Source organism: Penicillium chrysogenum (assembly GCF_028827035.1).
Source record: "Penicillium chrysogenum strain IBT 35668 chromosome Unknown utg000005l_segment0_segment0, whole genome shotgun sequence".
NCBI lineage: Eukaryota > Fungi > Ascomycota > Eurotiomycetes > Eurotiales > Aspergillaceae > Penicillium > Penicillium chrysogenum.
Window position 1 is genome coordinate 5427697 of NW_026622753.1, and position 14944 is coordinate 5442640.

General features: G+C 48.6%; 4 protein-coding genes across 4 annotated transcripts; 2 read left to right on the forward strand and 2 right to left on the reverse strand.

Annotated features, from left to right (window-relative positions):
* Positions 1–105: 105 nt before the first annotated feature.
* N7489_010462 (fungal specific transcription factor domain-containing protein) lies at positions 106–1176 on the forward strand (the record flags this gene model as incomplete). Its single annotated transcript, XM_056716211.1, has 4 exons — positions 106–195; positions 252–461; positions 516–596; positions 655–1176. 4 exons carry the CDS (start codon positions 106–108, stop codon positions 1174–1176), a joined length of 903 nt encoding a protein of 300 aa, XP_056563833.1.
* Positions 1177–1616: 440 nt separating this feature from the next.
* On the forward strand, positions 1617–3658 carry N7489_010463 (LCCL domain-containing protein; the record flags this gene model as incomplete). Its single annotated transcript, XM_056716212.1, has 2 exons — positions 1617–2104; positions 2167–3658. The coding sequence occupies 2 exons, from the start codon at positions 1617–1619 to the stop codon at positions 3656–3658; spliced, it is 1980 nt and encodes a 659-aa protein (XP_056563834.1).
* Positions 3659–4292: 634 nt separating this feature from the next.
* N7489_010464 (Molybdenum cofactor biosynthesis MoeB) lies at positions 4293–9034 on the reverse strand (the record flags this gene model as incomplete). The annotated part of the gene is made up of 9 exons (XM_056716213.1): positions 4293–4397; positions 4451–4525; positions 4582–4820; positions 5623–5767; positions 5833–6320; positions 6375–6910; positions 7196–8432; positions 8495–8597; positions 8675–9034. 9 exons carry the CDS (start codon positions 9032–9034, stop codon positions 4293–4295), a joined length of 3288 nt encoding a protein of 1095 aa, XP_056563835.1.
* Positions 9035–10356: 1322 nt separating this feature from the next.
* N7489_010465 (uncharacterized protein) lies at positions 10357–13294 on the reverse strand (the record flags this gene model as incomplete). The annotated part of the gene is made up of 7 exons (XM_056716214.1): positions 10357–11101; positions 11172–11460; positions 11524–11746; positions 11812–11971; positions 12022–12326; positions 12657–13056; positions 13134–13294. The coding sequence occupies 7 exons, from the start codon at positions 13292–13294 to the stop codon at positions 10357–10359; spliced, it is 2283 nt and encodes a 760-aa protein (XP_056563836.1).
* Positions 13295–14944: the final 1650 nt, after the last annotated feature.

Below are 14944 nucleotides of genomic sequence, written 5' to 3' on the forward strand. Positions count from 1 at the left end.
TTTGTCTCTATCACCCTTCGACACGCCGTTCTGGCAGTTTCTGCGAATCAGCTATGCCTTCTGGGAAAGGATCAATTTGCCGAGCAAGTCTGTCACCATAAGCACATGGCCCTGCAAGGGCTCCGACGGGAAATTTCCGCTGGTGTACATGCAGATGCCACGGTAGCTTCGATCTTGATGCTGTGCTTCCACGACGTATGTCTCTGTCTTCCTATATGCGTGCAGTATATCCCGTTCTGACATGGACATAGATATCAGATGGATGCTCTCCTTCGTGGATGACACATCTTCATGGTGGCTTGCAACTGATCGACCACACAACATCTCGCGGCTCATCCGATTTATGGAAGTTTTTCAGAATGTACTTTGTAGCTCATAATATTATGAGCCGTACTGCATCTGAAAATTGCCATCAAGACGACATCTCGGAGTTGTGGTCTGACAGCGAAAACCTCGAAGAGGTACGGCGCATTCATCATCACTTTACTATTTATCAATGCTGATATATCCGCCAGATAGATATGTTGATGGGGTGCTCGCGTGGCCTTTTGACTTTAATAAACAATATCTCGATCCATGCTTCCGAAAAGGCAAAAGTACTGCTTGACTGCTCCGCTCTATCCGAGTATAATGCTGACCACGAGATAACTATAGATACAAAAATACCGACGTTTAACCCCGGCCGAGACTCAATACTATGCAAAAGTGTCATTAGATATTAGCACAGCTCTTCTTGGCTTGAAACAGACGCTTCCTCAACATGCCACGGGCAGAGAAGACCTCGAGAGGATTGCACAGGTCAAACATTTAGCTGCCTTTCTTTACCTTAATGAACGCCTCGAGGATAAGCTAGACATCGACGACCGGGGGAGACGTGGGGTATCTGAAGGGTGCAAAAGCCGTCTTATATCGTCGATGATTGAACTGATCTCCACACTTCCTGATATGGCTACTTTGTTATGGCCTCTATTTGTGCTTGGGAATACCGGGCTGGAAAATGAAGAACAAAGACGTTTTGTACTAGATCGGCTGGCCAACATCCAGAAGACACGGAATCTCGGAAGTGTAAAGCGGACAATTGATGCTGTGAAGCATGCCTTTGTGACAAAGAGCTTATGTTCTTCGGGCAACAAGGCATGGGTTCATGAAACCTACCGCTACATCAGCCTTGCTTGAAGCAATACCATAGAATATTCAATGCAGAACATCTTGTGGTCTAGATCGGACTCGAAAACTTGCCATCGGCCATGACTACCTGAGATAGTTTTGAAGTCAAGTTCTAGAACATTGTCAATCTTCAGTGATTCGGTGGACTTGTTGGTTTTTAGATGACGGAACAGTGTCGCATCTTCGAAGAGTGCGGGTTATGAAGACTATCTGTAGGTTAAGGGACTAATATACATTGAATATTTTAGTATCTTTTGTGAACTTGTCCGAGATGAGATCTGAGATCTAATCTAATGACATTCATCCATCCATAGATCGGGCCAGCAATCCGGATGACTAAAAAGCCAAGAAATTCCTGACCAAGACGAGTTCGAGACTGAAAAGGAATTCCATCGCCTCCTTCCCTCTGAGAGCTCCAGAGCTCAGGCAAACAACCTTGTATATAAAAAATGCAGTCGCGACCGGAGTATTCCGGGGCAAGTGCGCAATCATCCTCACCGGATACGTCCACCGAGTATCCCTTGCAGGAGATCCGGTCGCAGTACAAGGATGAAGCCCGCGACAGCGATGAAATAAGCTTTGACTTGGAAGTAGGCGACGTGCCTCTTCTGCCCCAAGAACACATGGATACTCAATCGGAGAAATTCGAGCGCGATCCGCCGTTTTCTTGCACGCCCTCGGGATTCTGTGCATGGCTCCGCGGCCCGACGCCGCCGCATGTCTATCACATTAACCCTTGGTTCCCTCATTTACAGGCTGCGCCGGCGCGTCTAATTGATCAAAAATTTCCACACAGAAGTTCAAAGATCGCGCTCCTTTTTGGTGGTTTATTCTTTTGGATTGTTGTGTTCTTTGCATCTTTAAAAGCTTCCGTTGCGGGCCAAGAAGTTCCGGGGTATGGGCAGCCCGTCAAGCTGTCGTGTCACCACCGTTTATGGTGTGTTTCTATTGTTATCCCCAAGCAGATCCGATCTTGCGAACCTGACCATATCTATCTAGGAGCAATTCCACGAATTGCGGACTCAATGGTGACCTTTGTCGCCCATTCGAGGACCAATCCTTCGCGTTCCGCTGTCCCTCTGGCTGTGCAGCCGCGATTCTACTAGAGCCGTATGTTGTTGGCGACCAGGAGCTCAATTACCGACCGTTAGTTGTGGGAGGTAAGCCATTTAATGTGGATGGTCATGACAGCGGCACTTACCGCGGCGATTCCTCAATTTGTGCGTCGGCACTGCATGCAGGTCTAATTGATGACGCGAGGGGCGGATGTGGCATCTTGCACCGCGCCGGCGAGCAGAAAAACTTCTATTCCAGCACGCAGCACGGAATTGAAAGTATCGAGTTTCTCTCGAGCTTCCCGATGTCATTCCGACTCAGTAATGAAGCGTCAACCCCAGACTCGAACGAGACATACCCAATCAAGTGCTCCGATGCGCGCTGGTCGCTATTCGCCTTCACATTGGTCTGGACTACTATCTTGTCATTAGTCGTGACATCGGCACCGGCATTCTACTCCATGATATATTTCATTGTCTGGTTCCAAGTCGCCATGGCGTCCGATCCTCCCTCTATGGGGAGCTATTATGACCTTGTGTCAATTGCTCTCGGTCGATTTCTGCCCGGTGCGTTTGTTGGATTCGTGCTGTATTACTTCTGCGTCCGGCACACGCTTAAAAATTTGGATGCACACTGGGACAAGACTGTCCTGTGGCTGGGTGGCTGCTGGGTTGGCGCCCTGAACACAGACACATTTGATCGCATTCCAATCTCTCGCCTGACACCCCACGATATCCAGCAGCAACCGGGTGCTGTCACAGCTCTCATAATTGTAGTTGGGTCTTTGATCGCAATCGCCTTTGGCCAGGCACACTGTTTCCGTCGCGAGGGCCGCTTCTTCCCTACGATAAGCATATACGGCATCCTGGTTGCAGTTGTTCTCATCCTTGTCGCCGTTCCGAACATGAACCTACGCATCCACCACTATATTCTTTCTCTTCTCTTCCTTCCTGGAACGACTATGCAAACGCGACCCAGTCTTCTATACTCAGGCATCCTTATTGGTCTTTTTATAAACGGCATCGCCCGCTGGGGCTTCGATTCGATCCTCCAAACTCCAGGCGCTCTCCTTGATGGTGCCAAACTTGGTACCGTTCCACCTAAGATATATCCACCTTCTATGACCGATGCAAACAATCTCGTCTTCTCGTTCCCGGACCTTGAGCCCCATGCCGACGGCCTCAGTGTCCTAGTCAACGACGTGGAGCGCTTCCAGGTCTTCCGACCTAAGGATGGCCAGCATTTACCAGATTTCACTTGGTCCCGTACTTATCCTAACGAGTTGGAGTATTTCCGTTTTGGATTCGTTCACACTAATGCTTTGGGCGGTCTTTGGTACGAAGATTTTTCTCCACCCGCCGTTTGGGGCGTCGATGGTAATTTTGCTTTCCCGGATCCTGAGATCCCCGAGGATCCTGAATCCGAATCCGAATAGAGAACTGTGGTGTATTCCATCCGTACATACCCTCATTGTTTAGTTGAAATCAGACATGGATATTCTTGACAGATTTCCGACGCATGGGCTCTGCGCTCTGACATATTCGATGATAGTTATCTTCCGGTCTAGTCCTTCCTACAGTAAGTTCTCAGTCCTACTTAGGTACAGTTATTTCCTGCTTACATCCGTGGTAGTAAGGTACGGCATGGAGTAGCGGGCTCAAGACGCATGGTATGTGGCAATAGTATTGAAGATGGCATAACAGCATAACATTATTGGATATCTCGGAGAGATAAATCAAGGTGTAGCAATAGTATAGCGAAGGGCAAGAGTTGAGATTTAGAGCGAAGGACGCTATCTCTTTATTAAGAGATAGAGATTAGGATTAAGTTCTCCAACAATCGCGTATTTACCTTATTTGTAGTGGTGTCGATTGAGACACAAGCTGGTGCAGGGGTAATTCTAATCTTCTAACCCTTCTATCGCAAGGTTCTTCAGCCAAATCTAGTAAACATCACTTTCCTGAGACTTATAACCACTTGGCACTATACATATGTAATTACCCTGAACGAGACGAAATATCATGAATCGTGCATTGAATTCATCTAAAAGGCTACGATAGCATTGACTTTTACAACTTTGTAGTGCTCTCCTCGCGGCCAACAAGGTTAGGGTGACCGCTGTTCATTGGTCGGGTGACAGCATAGAAAGCAACACCCTCAGTCTTTGTTGAGAACTATAAATGGGTCAGCAAGTGTATACAGGTCGATTAGAGTACAGAGGACTAACCTGAGCTTTGGATCCAACATGGAAGAAGGCCCAGTCTCCAGCAACGAGGTGGTGGGTCTTGCCAGTGGCCTCATCCTGTATGGTATCAGTATCATTCGTAATGCAGATTTCAAAATCGAATGGGATCTTACTGTGATGTCGATTTGGCCCTTGAGAACAAACTTGGTCTCCTCGTAGTCGTACGCGCCGTATCGTGTAGGTCCGGGCACAACACGGTAGAGTCCAGTGGTCAGGTAAGGGGTAGAGTGTGAGCTCTGGGATTTGATTGAGTGGAAGTCGGCGATAATGGCGCAGTCGCCCTCGGGAATAGGGATGTGCTCATGGCCGGCACCCTTGATAATGGTAAGAGGAACGATCTTGTTGTTAGACACTAGAGATGTTAGCATAAGATTTTAGACGACGACCAATTGTATCTTACTGTTGAAGCGTATAGATAAAGACTAAAGATATAAACAAGCAGGTACTTGACAAGCTGTCAGCACCTGCTTATATACCGACTGAAACGGAGCATCCTCGGTATAGTTACTGGGATCAGACCTTGAGATACGGGGTCCGGCTCCGGGGCCGTAGCTCCGTGCTACCTCTCACGCATATTCAGCTGCCACTAAGCTACAAAGAGGGTTAGTGTCAGCGAATTAAGGTGGACCGAGACAAACGTGATCGGAGCCTCACGGCCCTTAGCCGGATTATCCTGGAAGAAACCCTATCTTCCATTACCTTGGTATTTCGTTATAAGATCTGAGTCCCGAATGTCTTGTCTGGTTGGCTCGGCCATCAAGGGACCCTGGGGCCACGGTTACTTCATCCCGCCCCCGTAAGTATGCGGGGTAGCTTCTATATCCCCGCCTTACAAGCGGTGAACAGGCTTAAGCTCGACAGCGAGGCCATTATTATTAGGTGATAACCAAAGGTTCCAAATCAGGTGTTATTAGTAATCTCTTATTTATTCCAGGAATCAGCCTTCTGATTGCAACACTAAACGAGATCATAAAATCAGACCGATGGTACAGTACTTCCGATCACCACCTTATAAGAATGCATTTCTCTACAAAGATGAGCAACAGTGAAGAACTGTCATTCTTTTAAATAGCCACGGCACGATACCTGTACAAGACTTTGCTTTCCGCCGTCCTCTATAACCAAAGCTGTGAGCTTTCCTCCCTTCACGCAACCCGAGTCAAGGCCCTTTGTGAATGTGCGAATAGAGAGGGACGTCGAAGCATCGTGGCCATAGACAACAGTCATAGTGTTTGCGAGGGGATCTTCAGTCGAAGTCGCGAGGCTTGAGTACAGTTTTGATTGATGTTTATCAAACATCTAGATTGAAAGTATATCAATATGACGGCAAGATTAAAGGAGTGAAATAGAAAGAGAAGCCATACCTTAGCCCAATTCATGCCATTCTTTTTCGGACTGGGCACATGCGTATCTAGATCAATGGTCCGCATAGTCATCACACTGGAAGGGTCTTGCTTCTCAAGCTCGATTCCCGGTATTAGCCCCGCATGAACGACAACAACCTGGCCCATGCCTGGAACTTGGCCGACATTCAGAATCACTGGGCAGTTCTCCAGCCACTGGGCTTGCTCGTCGCTCAAAGACCGCGCAAGTGCACGCTCGCCAAGTTCCTTGGCTGAGAAACCAGAGTCTATATCGTCATCGGGGTTTGCAAGAGTGTTGGTCTTCACCATCTCTTGTCGAAGAAGCAGAATCCGGTCTTCGTGGTTCCCGCGCACACTAGATGCTGAATGCTGTCGAGCCAAGTCCACAACTCCTGTACTGTCTGGTCCTTTGTTGATCATGTCACCGACAAAGATAAGGTGATCGCCACCTTCTTGGTTGACGGCGGCTTTTTCAAGAAGTTGCTCCACTGTTGCAGACTCGTCAATTTAAAAATTCCCATAGTTCGGGGGTTGTTACTTACACTCCTCTTTACAGCCATGCACGTCGCCCACAATAATTAGCCGCTTCCGACTGGATTTCCCTGCCTTCACACCCGCTAGATCCCCAGGCACCAGGTCTGGGTTCAATGTGCGGATCTGAACCAGACCGCCGGACTGAGGGGATGAATTTACCCCGAACCACCAACCTGTCTCTGTCTTAGATGTCGGGTGAAGTGAATGCAACAGGAAGTTTTGGTCTTGTAGTCGCGGAGAAAGCAGCATTCGCCAGCCGATCCATGCAAATATAAACAGTGCGATGTAGATCAGCACTAAGCGCCGGAAGCGTGGCGCGGAAGCTACCGAGAGAGCCATTTGGGACCATCCGGGGGAGTTGATGTCATCCGCGGGGGAACTGGAGCCGCGCTGGGAGCCTTCATGGGCTCCGACTTGCCATCCGTTTCTGGCGGAATCAACTGGGCGAGAATAATATGGAGACTGATTTGAGTAGGAGGGATGGTGGGTTGTGGTCGGATGGAACTCGTTTTCTGTCGGATGGGAGTCGCGAGATGTCATGCTCCTGCACCCTAGTTGGCATTTATATTCTTATTTCCAGGTGTAATGTATGCTCCATGTACTGCATTCGGTGAAACTGGTGGGAGTACAACATAGAAGAATGTGAAGAAGAGGCAGAATTTAACCCTCGCGGCTCTGACGTATACCTCAGACCCGCTTTCTTCTGTTAGGTACAACATACACATGTAGCAAACGGGTAAATGCTCGACTTCTTTATGTTGTTCGCCAAATCTGATTTTGTGCTTTTGTTTATTTGTACATTTTACACTATCCTCGGTACTGATCATACTCCTCCGCTTCCCGTCTGCGCAGGTTTACACGTTGGAGAACAGTCTCATCATACACCTCTTCCACCTTCTTGCCACCCTTAAGCACCTCGTTTTCGTGTCGGAGCGCTTCCTCCTTAGTCATGCAAACCATTTGATTGAGGTCCATCGGGATTGTCTTCTGTCCCTCTTTCTCAAGGCTCAGATCCATGTTCCACCCGTGACCAGGAGTATGCCAGGGGACGAGAGCCAGTCTGTTAGACAAGCCACTGATCGCACTCTTCCCCCGGTACACTTCCTCCACAATGAATGCGATATCATCCTTGCTGAGCGGGGCACGAAGCCCCACGGTATCTTGGCCGGTGACTTGTCTGATCATTCTTTCATGTAAACTTAGCAAAGCAGCCAAGATGGTATCGTAGAGTTTCTCGCGGCCCTTGGCGCCCATGTTGTAGTCAAGCGGGTAGCCAGTAATAGTGCAAATAACGTGGTTGGCTACTGTGTAACCAAACACCGCAGGCATGGTGCCCAGTACTGGGAGGATGCGGGCTCTGAAGTCAGGAAGAACACCAAGCTCACCAACTTGACCCTTGGTGAATTCCTCCTCGGGGAGAGGAAGTAGAGTAGCCTTGCCCGGGCCTGGTTTCTCTGTCGAGAACACGGCCGCAACACCAGACGAAACACCAAGAAGCTTGAGTCTACGGCGTGTACTGCGGGACAAAGGATCATCGGTGCTAAGCGAGATGTCGCCGACCACAACCCGGGTCGGGTCTGACTTGCATCCCGCACCCATCGACGAGATCACAGGCAAGGAGTTCGAGTGGCAGTAGTGTAGCAACTCTACCTTGGATGTAATGTTATCGATACAATCCAACACGAAGTCTGGTCGACGGCCCTCTCCATCGTGTGTCAGAGACCAGGGGCCGAGCAGATCGTCGGACGCGGCCTTTCCGTATAGCTCATTCCGGCAATCGAAGGTAACCCAGGGTGCGATTTGTTCCAATCGTCTCCGAATGCAATGGACCTTCGGTGTGCCAACATCAGCCAATGTCGCAAGGGCGTGTCGGTTCAACGATGATAGTGTGACTTGGTCGAAATCGATGAGCCGGATTTTGGACACGCCTGATCTAGCCAGTGAAGCAGCAGCATGCGAACCGACACCTCCACAGCCGACCACGACAACGAATGACGATCGAAGCTTGGCAAGGCCTTCATCGCCGAGGAACACGCGGTTGCGGGCGAGCTGTTCAAGAATCAAGTCTACCAAAGCGAGAGCCAAATGAGAAAGGTTTGCAGAACGAAGGCCTAGAAATGTCACATACCATCATCGTAGTCTCCCTGTTGTGCTCTGCGAGCTAAAGCTGCACTGCGCTCATCTTCCTTGCTCAGTTGTACTCCATTCGAGGCAGCCCCAAAATCAGTGAGCTATAGTCCGGCCAATCAGCATTTTTATCCTGTAGCTTGCTAGGCAATGGATGCGCAGCTTCACTGGTGCAGCTCACCGTTTCCGCAGTATGGACATCATCTATACCTGGGATCGAGGCCTTGAGGTCATGAACAGCTTCCTTGCGCTTGTATGACTGGTACCCAAAAATAGCACCTGCGACAGCTGCGCCAGATACGACAGCCGCTGTCGCAAGCTGTCCGTGGGACGAGCCAGCCTGACGCTGGAGCCAAGAAGACATGCTTGCAATTACACCCTTATCTTCCGTATTCCGGAGGTCTCTCGGTTTGCTTTTATTGCCGTGGGAGGTGTTTCGATCAGGTTCGTTATATCTAGTATCCAGTTCGTCAGAATCGAATCCGTAGTCGAGATCGGTATCGCTGGGCTCTTGCCACCATTTTGATGCCGGGGGAGCCATTCTGGATGTGGGGTGTACTGACCATCACAAGTAGCCGACCGGTGCAGGCACGAGCTTCTTATACCGGGGTGTATATGCAAGCCAATGCGTTCATCAGTGGAACCACGCTGTCTATCACGTGCAGCGGTCCGAGTCAATTGTGCGGGGACTAAGTAAGGCGGTATGGTAGGCGGTAAATGTGACTACGCGCCATCATCGTGCCAAACCGTGTCCTAACAACACACATGCGATCCCTTGACAGTGTCATATATGCTCTTGCATTATCTCATCCGATAGAAGGTTGTTGTTAACAGACCGATATAGCTATCAGGCTCGACATCACTGCAGAGCCTGTCTGAGAAAGACGCGTCTAGGCACGGCTTGATGTTGAATCCGATAATACTTTGCCGGTCAATGCCAGCAACTGCCTCTTATCGCTTGGGACGACGCAATGTTAACGCTTCTGTTCAGGGGTTATTGCTTCGCTGTAAATCACAAGAGGTATGTTTCTTTCCTCTCCCCTCCCTTTTTCAAACTGTTTCTCTGGTCTTTGGCTATAACACAGATTCAATCGAGTTTGCCAAGTCCTGATGAAGATAAACCTCACAAGAGCTTCTCATGACATGTCGGTTGAATAAACCCGTCGGGCTATGGACTTCATCCCCCTGATACCTCGGAGTGGAAGAAGACATCGGCCCATAAGTGTGTGATTGAGCAATGAACAGAGATCTGAAGAGACTCGGACCTTGATATTTCTTGCTATGTGCTGTCTTGGCTTCGCATCAATATTTGAACGTTTTCGACTAACATCGCTCAGAATTGCTGTACATATTCTAGATCTCCAAAATCACATCTCTCGTCCGGTTCTCTTCGCCAATCGCCCTTTTACCTTCCAAGTACTCTATTCATCGAGGGATGTTTTCAGATCCCCATCCTCATGTAATATCCCGGTGATGAGAAAATACAGTTACATACTCCGAGGCCCTGTATATGTGCTTCGTCTGTACGCCTTTCAAGGAAACGACAAGTACGCCGGTGACGAGTGACAAAACATGGTAGTTTTCAATCTGAGGGCATATTTTATTACAAATCTGTGATTGGGGATCTTGGGAGCTTCTTCCCATCTAGTTCGGACTTCGATTTAAATCAAATACAAATTGTTTCATTTATTCAACTGGCGCTTGCTTGCTCTTGTATAAACTTCACGAGACAGTGACGGTTTGGTTATAACGCCTGGCCAACGTCGAGAGAAGCATATAGCCGACCCGAGACCATCCAAAAACCACCCTCCCCAAGCCTCACAAATGCAGCCATGTTGTCCAAATCACAGGCTTAAGTTCGACTCAACCACATGTAGAGGTGTCACTTGGCGCTTCATTCTTAAGGTTCAACATGCCCCAGTCAATATCGGGCCCCTTGAACTCCTCGCCTATCAGAACCCAAAAAACAAGAATGATAAGAAACAATCCCACCAAAACGGGTGCACTCCAGTTCATCGAGCCCACAGTAACTGGAAGACTATAAGGGAAACAGATCACAACACCCACGACTGTGATCCACAGCGGTGCAAAAATATTGCAGATATATCCCCAGCGACCAAGATCCAGCGGCCGCTTTGGCAGACACTGCGCACGACCTCGCGTCACGAGAATAGCCTGAGGAATGGCGTAACTCAAGTTCAATAGCGTAACGGCAGAAGTAATGATGGAGTTGAACGCCGTGGTGCTGGCAAGGTATATGAGACCATAAATAGCAGCAAAAACCGTAGAGGCTATAGTCGTGCGAAGCGGGAATTGAAGCCGCTCGTCTATGTTGTCGAAGAAATCAGGAAACGGAGTACCTCGGTCTCTGGCGAAAGCCCATGCAAGACGCCCACAGGTAACCCACTGTGGAGAAATCCCTGCTGCGTATACGATTGTCAACAGTACGCTAAGCGCCACAGTCACCCTTGTTGATCCTGTCGCCTGGTACAATAGTTCCACGGCTGGCATTCCGGCGTTCATTACTTCGTCCATATCTTTCATGGCAACTATCAAGACTGCTAACAGCGGCACCGCTGTACAGAGGCCAATGGCTAGTGTCACGTTCCTGAGCTTGGTTAGCGGGCCTAATAACCAACTGGAATTAGAGATGGAGAATGAGGCAGGTCTTAGCTGACATGATCTGTGGGAGTCGACGACCCGGTGATCGCATTTCTTCGGCGATATGGATCGCTCCGTCGCTGGCACTGAAACAATACATCGAGTTGGTAATCCCGAGAAGCCAGGCGATGCCATTGTTCCATCCACTTGTACCCAGACCAGATCTGACGATAAAAGACCTGGTATTTGTATGCTGACGCATAACAAGAACTGTTACAAACCAAGTGGCAAATCCAGATAATGCGAGGTATAGAGACCAGGATGCGATGAGTGGTAGTTTCTTGGGGCACAAGAGAAGGGGCGTCACTATACAGGATAACCCGAGTCAGCAATGAAATGTAAAGCAACCTGACAATAACGGGGTCTGACTTGTCACAGCAATACTAGCAAGATACACGCAGTATACATGCCATTGTTTGATCTCGAAGTCCGGATGTAGAAATTGACCGAGACCCAGTGCTGCTTTGGGGACAAGAGACAGGTCGGAGCATGTCACCATCCACCATCCGAGTATAGACATCCAACCTGTCACAAAAGCAGCAAATCTCTTGTGCTTCTTGGGGGCGATTATGTAGACAAAGTGGTATTGGCCCTATAAGATAGCACCTGCAATTCAGATTATACGTCCGAGCAACAATCACGCCGTAGATAACTTACTCCAGATGAAGGAAACGCGGAAGCCAGCTCCGACAGTCCTAAGGTAATAATCCACTGCACAAAGCAAGCAACGACAACAGAAAATAGAGCCACTTGGGGTCCTCCGTATCTGAGATTCTGTCCGAAGTTGCTTAGCGCGCCAGTCCAAGCATTCGTGATACTAGACAGTTCAGTATAATAAGTGCGAAATATAATGGGTGGGAAACATACTTGAACGCAAAACCGAGGGATGAAACGATAGAGAATGATCGTTTGAATACTGCTTTATGGCCCTGGGCCCGCAGAATATCATCATCGGATATTGAGAAGCTGCCTGCTGCTTCTGGCCCAGAGCCAGCATTGCTATCATATACGACTTCGCGGTCTACGACCTCGCTATGGCTTTTTGCTTGTTCCATCTCGGTGATGAAATGCAAGCTCTCGCGTGACAATTTGACAATTTTCGTCAAGATGGGGGCATCGGCGCATTTCGACACCCAGGTAGTAGCGGGCAATTTCGCAACCTTATCCCCCTCCTTCAATAGCAATATTTATCTTCCGCGGTGTACTACCCTGTTCATGTATCTTAACTTGAGCCCCCAGTGTGAAGATGAAGATTCATTCGGCACTCAAGAGTGAACTCTGTTGCAAAAGCCTACTAAAAGATGCTCGGATTAGCCACAGTATCCATTAGCTCCCATTCACACCACCATCATTGTTGCTACTCAGGGTTCATGCTCGTTTCAATCCGGCGAATGACTCGGGCGGGATTGCCTGCGACAAAATGGAAGGGAGGAACGTCCTGCAGAAGTCAGTTTGGCTCCTCTCAACGTGGAATTAGAGATATTATATCTCAATATGCTGACCTTCGTCACCACTGAGCCAGCTCCAACTGTGCTCCCCTTTCCGATTCGGACGCCCGCCAGCACAATCACACTACCCCCAATCCATACATCGTCTTCGATATGCACTTCTTTTCCACACTCCGGTCCCTTCAGCCCTTGCCGAATAGCCGGATCCATGGGATGGGTTGCACCATACAGGCAAACATTTGGACCAAACAGCACCTGTTCCCCAATGGTGATCAGGCAGGTGTCGAGCACGAGAAGATTGCAGTTGAGAAAAGTGCCTTTGCCGACTTTGAAGTTCAAACCGTGGTCCACAGAAATCGGTCCATCGACGAAGGGATCAGTCTCTTCAAAAAGTGCCTCGTCTTCTTTCGGGTCTGGGTTCAATGGTGGCATTAGACGTGTGTCGCAGACAATGCTGGACACAAGTATGGTCAGCACAAAGGCCACTGAGCAATAATCGATGACCATCCAGGTCACATCTCTCGAACTTACTTTCTCCATAGCTCTACTTTCCGGCGCCATGTTGCAGCCCCGGCGGCATTGAAATCATCGCAGGCCTGTTTACACCTTGTTCTGTTTGCCTGAAGATCCTCGTCCCATGCCCAGTATAGGTCGCCGCGAAGCATCTTTTGCCATTCCTTTGACTGCGACATCCTCTTTGAAGGTGTAAGTCCACTGATGTGAGAAGCTACTCCCAAGAATTGTGAGAAACAGGCGTATTTCAGTGCCTTTTGTACACGGCCCCGGGTGTGGATCTTAGTACTATGACATCGAGTATGGGCAATAGTGGGGAATGGGATCCACAGCTTAGCGGCGCTGTTTATATCTGAATTGAGTAGTCCAGTCAGCAGCCACGGAGCTCCTCTGAGGTGATAGGTGAACAAGTTGCTTTGCAGCACGTGCCAGATAAGCAAAGCTGGTATTGGCAAATTGACAATGGGATTTGGAATCGTCAAGAACGGCGGCAGGTCAGTGTGCTTTGTAATGCATTGATTGATATGTAAGGCTTTGGGCGTAGATATTGTGGTTACCGAAGGATAATTTCATTGTAATAGTAGCACAACAAATTGCTCTTCATGAAACCCCGTGCCGTCTGCTCCTTTCTTGTGTGACATCGCTGTGATTGACCGGAGATCTGAAAGAACCGTTGGCGCATAAGCATTCCCAGGTCGAAGAAATGCACGTTCAAAGGACTTGGTAGAAACTGATTTGTAGAGAAGAGTTCCTGGGCTATCTTCCTAACTAAACATCTTCCGTATAGAGAACTTGCAGTAGAAAAGCCCCGGGTAACGTATTTCACTACCGAGCTGCGCACACCACCGAGCTGCGCACCCCACCCAACTTCCTGAATTCAAATGCATTTATCTCAACCAAAACGCCATTAAATTAAATAAACTAAAATCATCATCTATCTGGACATGTCTCTCTCCTATGTCCTGGCTTCCTATATATTCCACATGCTCGTCCGGCCTGGGGGGCGGCCTTAAACCTTCCGAAATCCGCTCACGATAGTTATTGATGCGCGCTACTTGGGCCTCAAATGGCTCTGAACGTAGCTCACGGACATCCTGAACTGAGAGATCCCCTTCGTGGACTATCGTCCTTGTAGATCGAGTTCGCTTTTGCTTTTTCTTCTCGTTTTTAGCGCGTAAATCGCTCACTTCTTTCTCTAGTAGTGCGGCGGATTGCATCGTGATCTGGCAGGCCTTTAAAACCTGGTTGATAGCGGAATTGAGCGGGCTAGGGGGGGCTCCTTGATCTCGTACGAAGTAGTGCTTTTATTGAGGAGGCTTGCTTTTGCAATTGCATATAGTTCGAAGGTGTTTTTGGATCCCAATCACTACCCCGGCTAGAAGGGGGGTAGGGGTTCGAAGTCGAATATTAAGCTTCGAAATCACTCTTTCTAGTGCAAAAGGGACTAAACCAGCTGCTCCGAAGCTGTTTTTAATAGTCTCTGATTTAAAAGCTTCAATTCGTGCGAGAGGGTATGCTTCGAGGAAATCAAGTTTATCAATATGATTTATCCTAACCCGCATTTTTGCTTCAACTAGCCGGCCGTACGAGCGTTTTAACACCGTAAAATAGCCTATATCTAAAGGCTGTAAAAGGTGAGAGGAATGCGGAGGCATACAGATCGGTATGATTTTGTTTTCTTCACAGATTTCATCGAACTTCGGCGTTAAATGACTTCTATAGCCGTTAAGTATCAAAAGCCGATATACCCCCTTTATACGTATAGAAGTGGTAGGAATAAAGAGCTTTTTTAGCCAGCGAAGTCCGATTTCATCAGAGGTCTATCTATT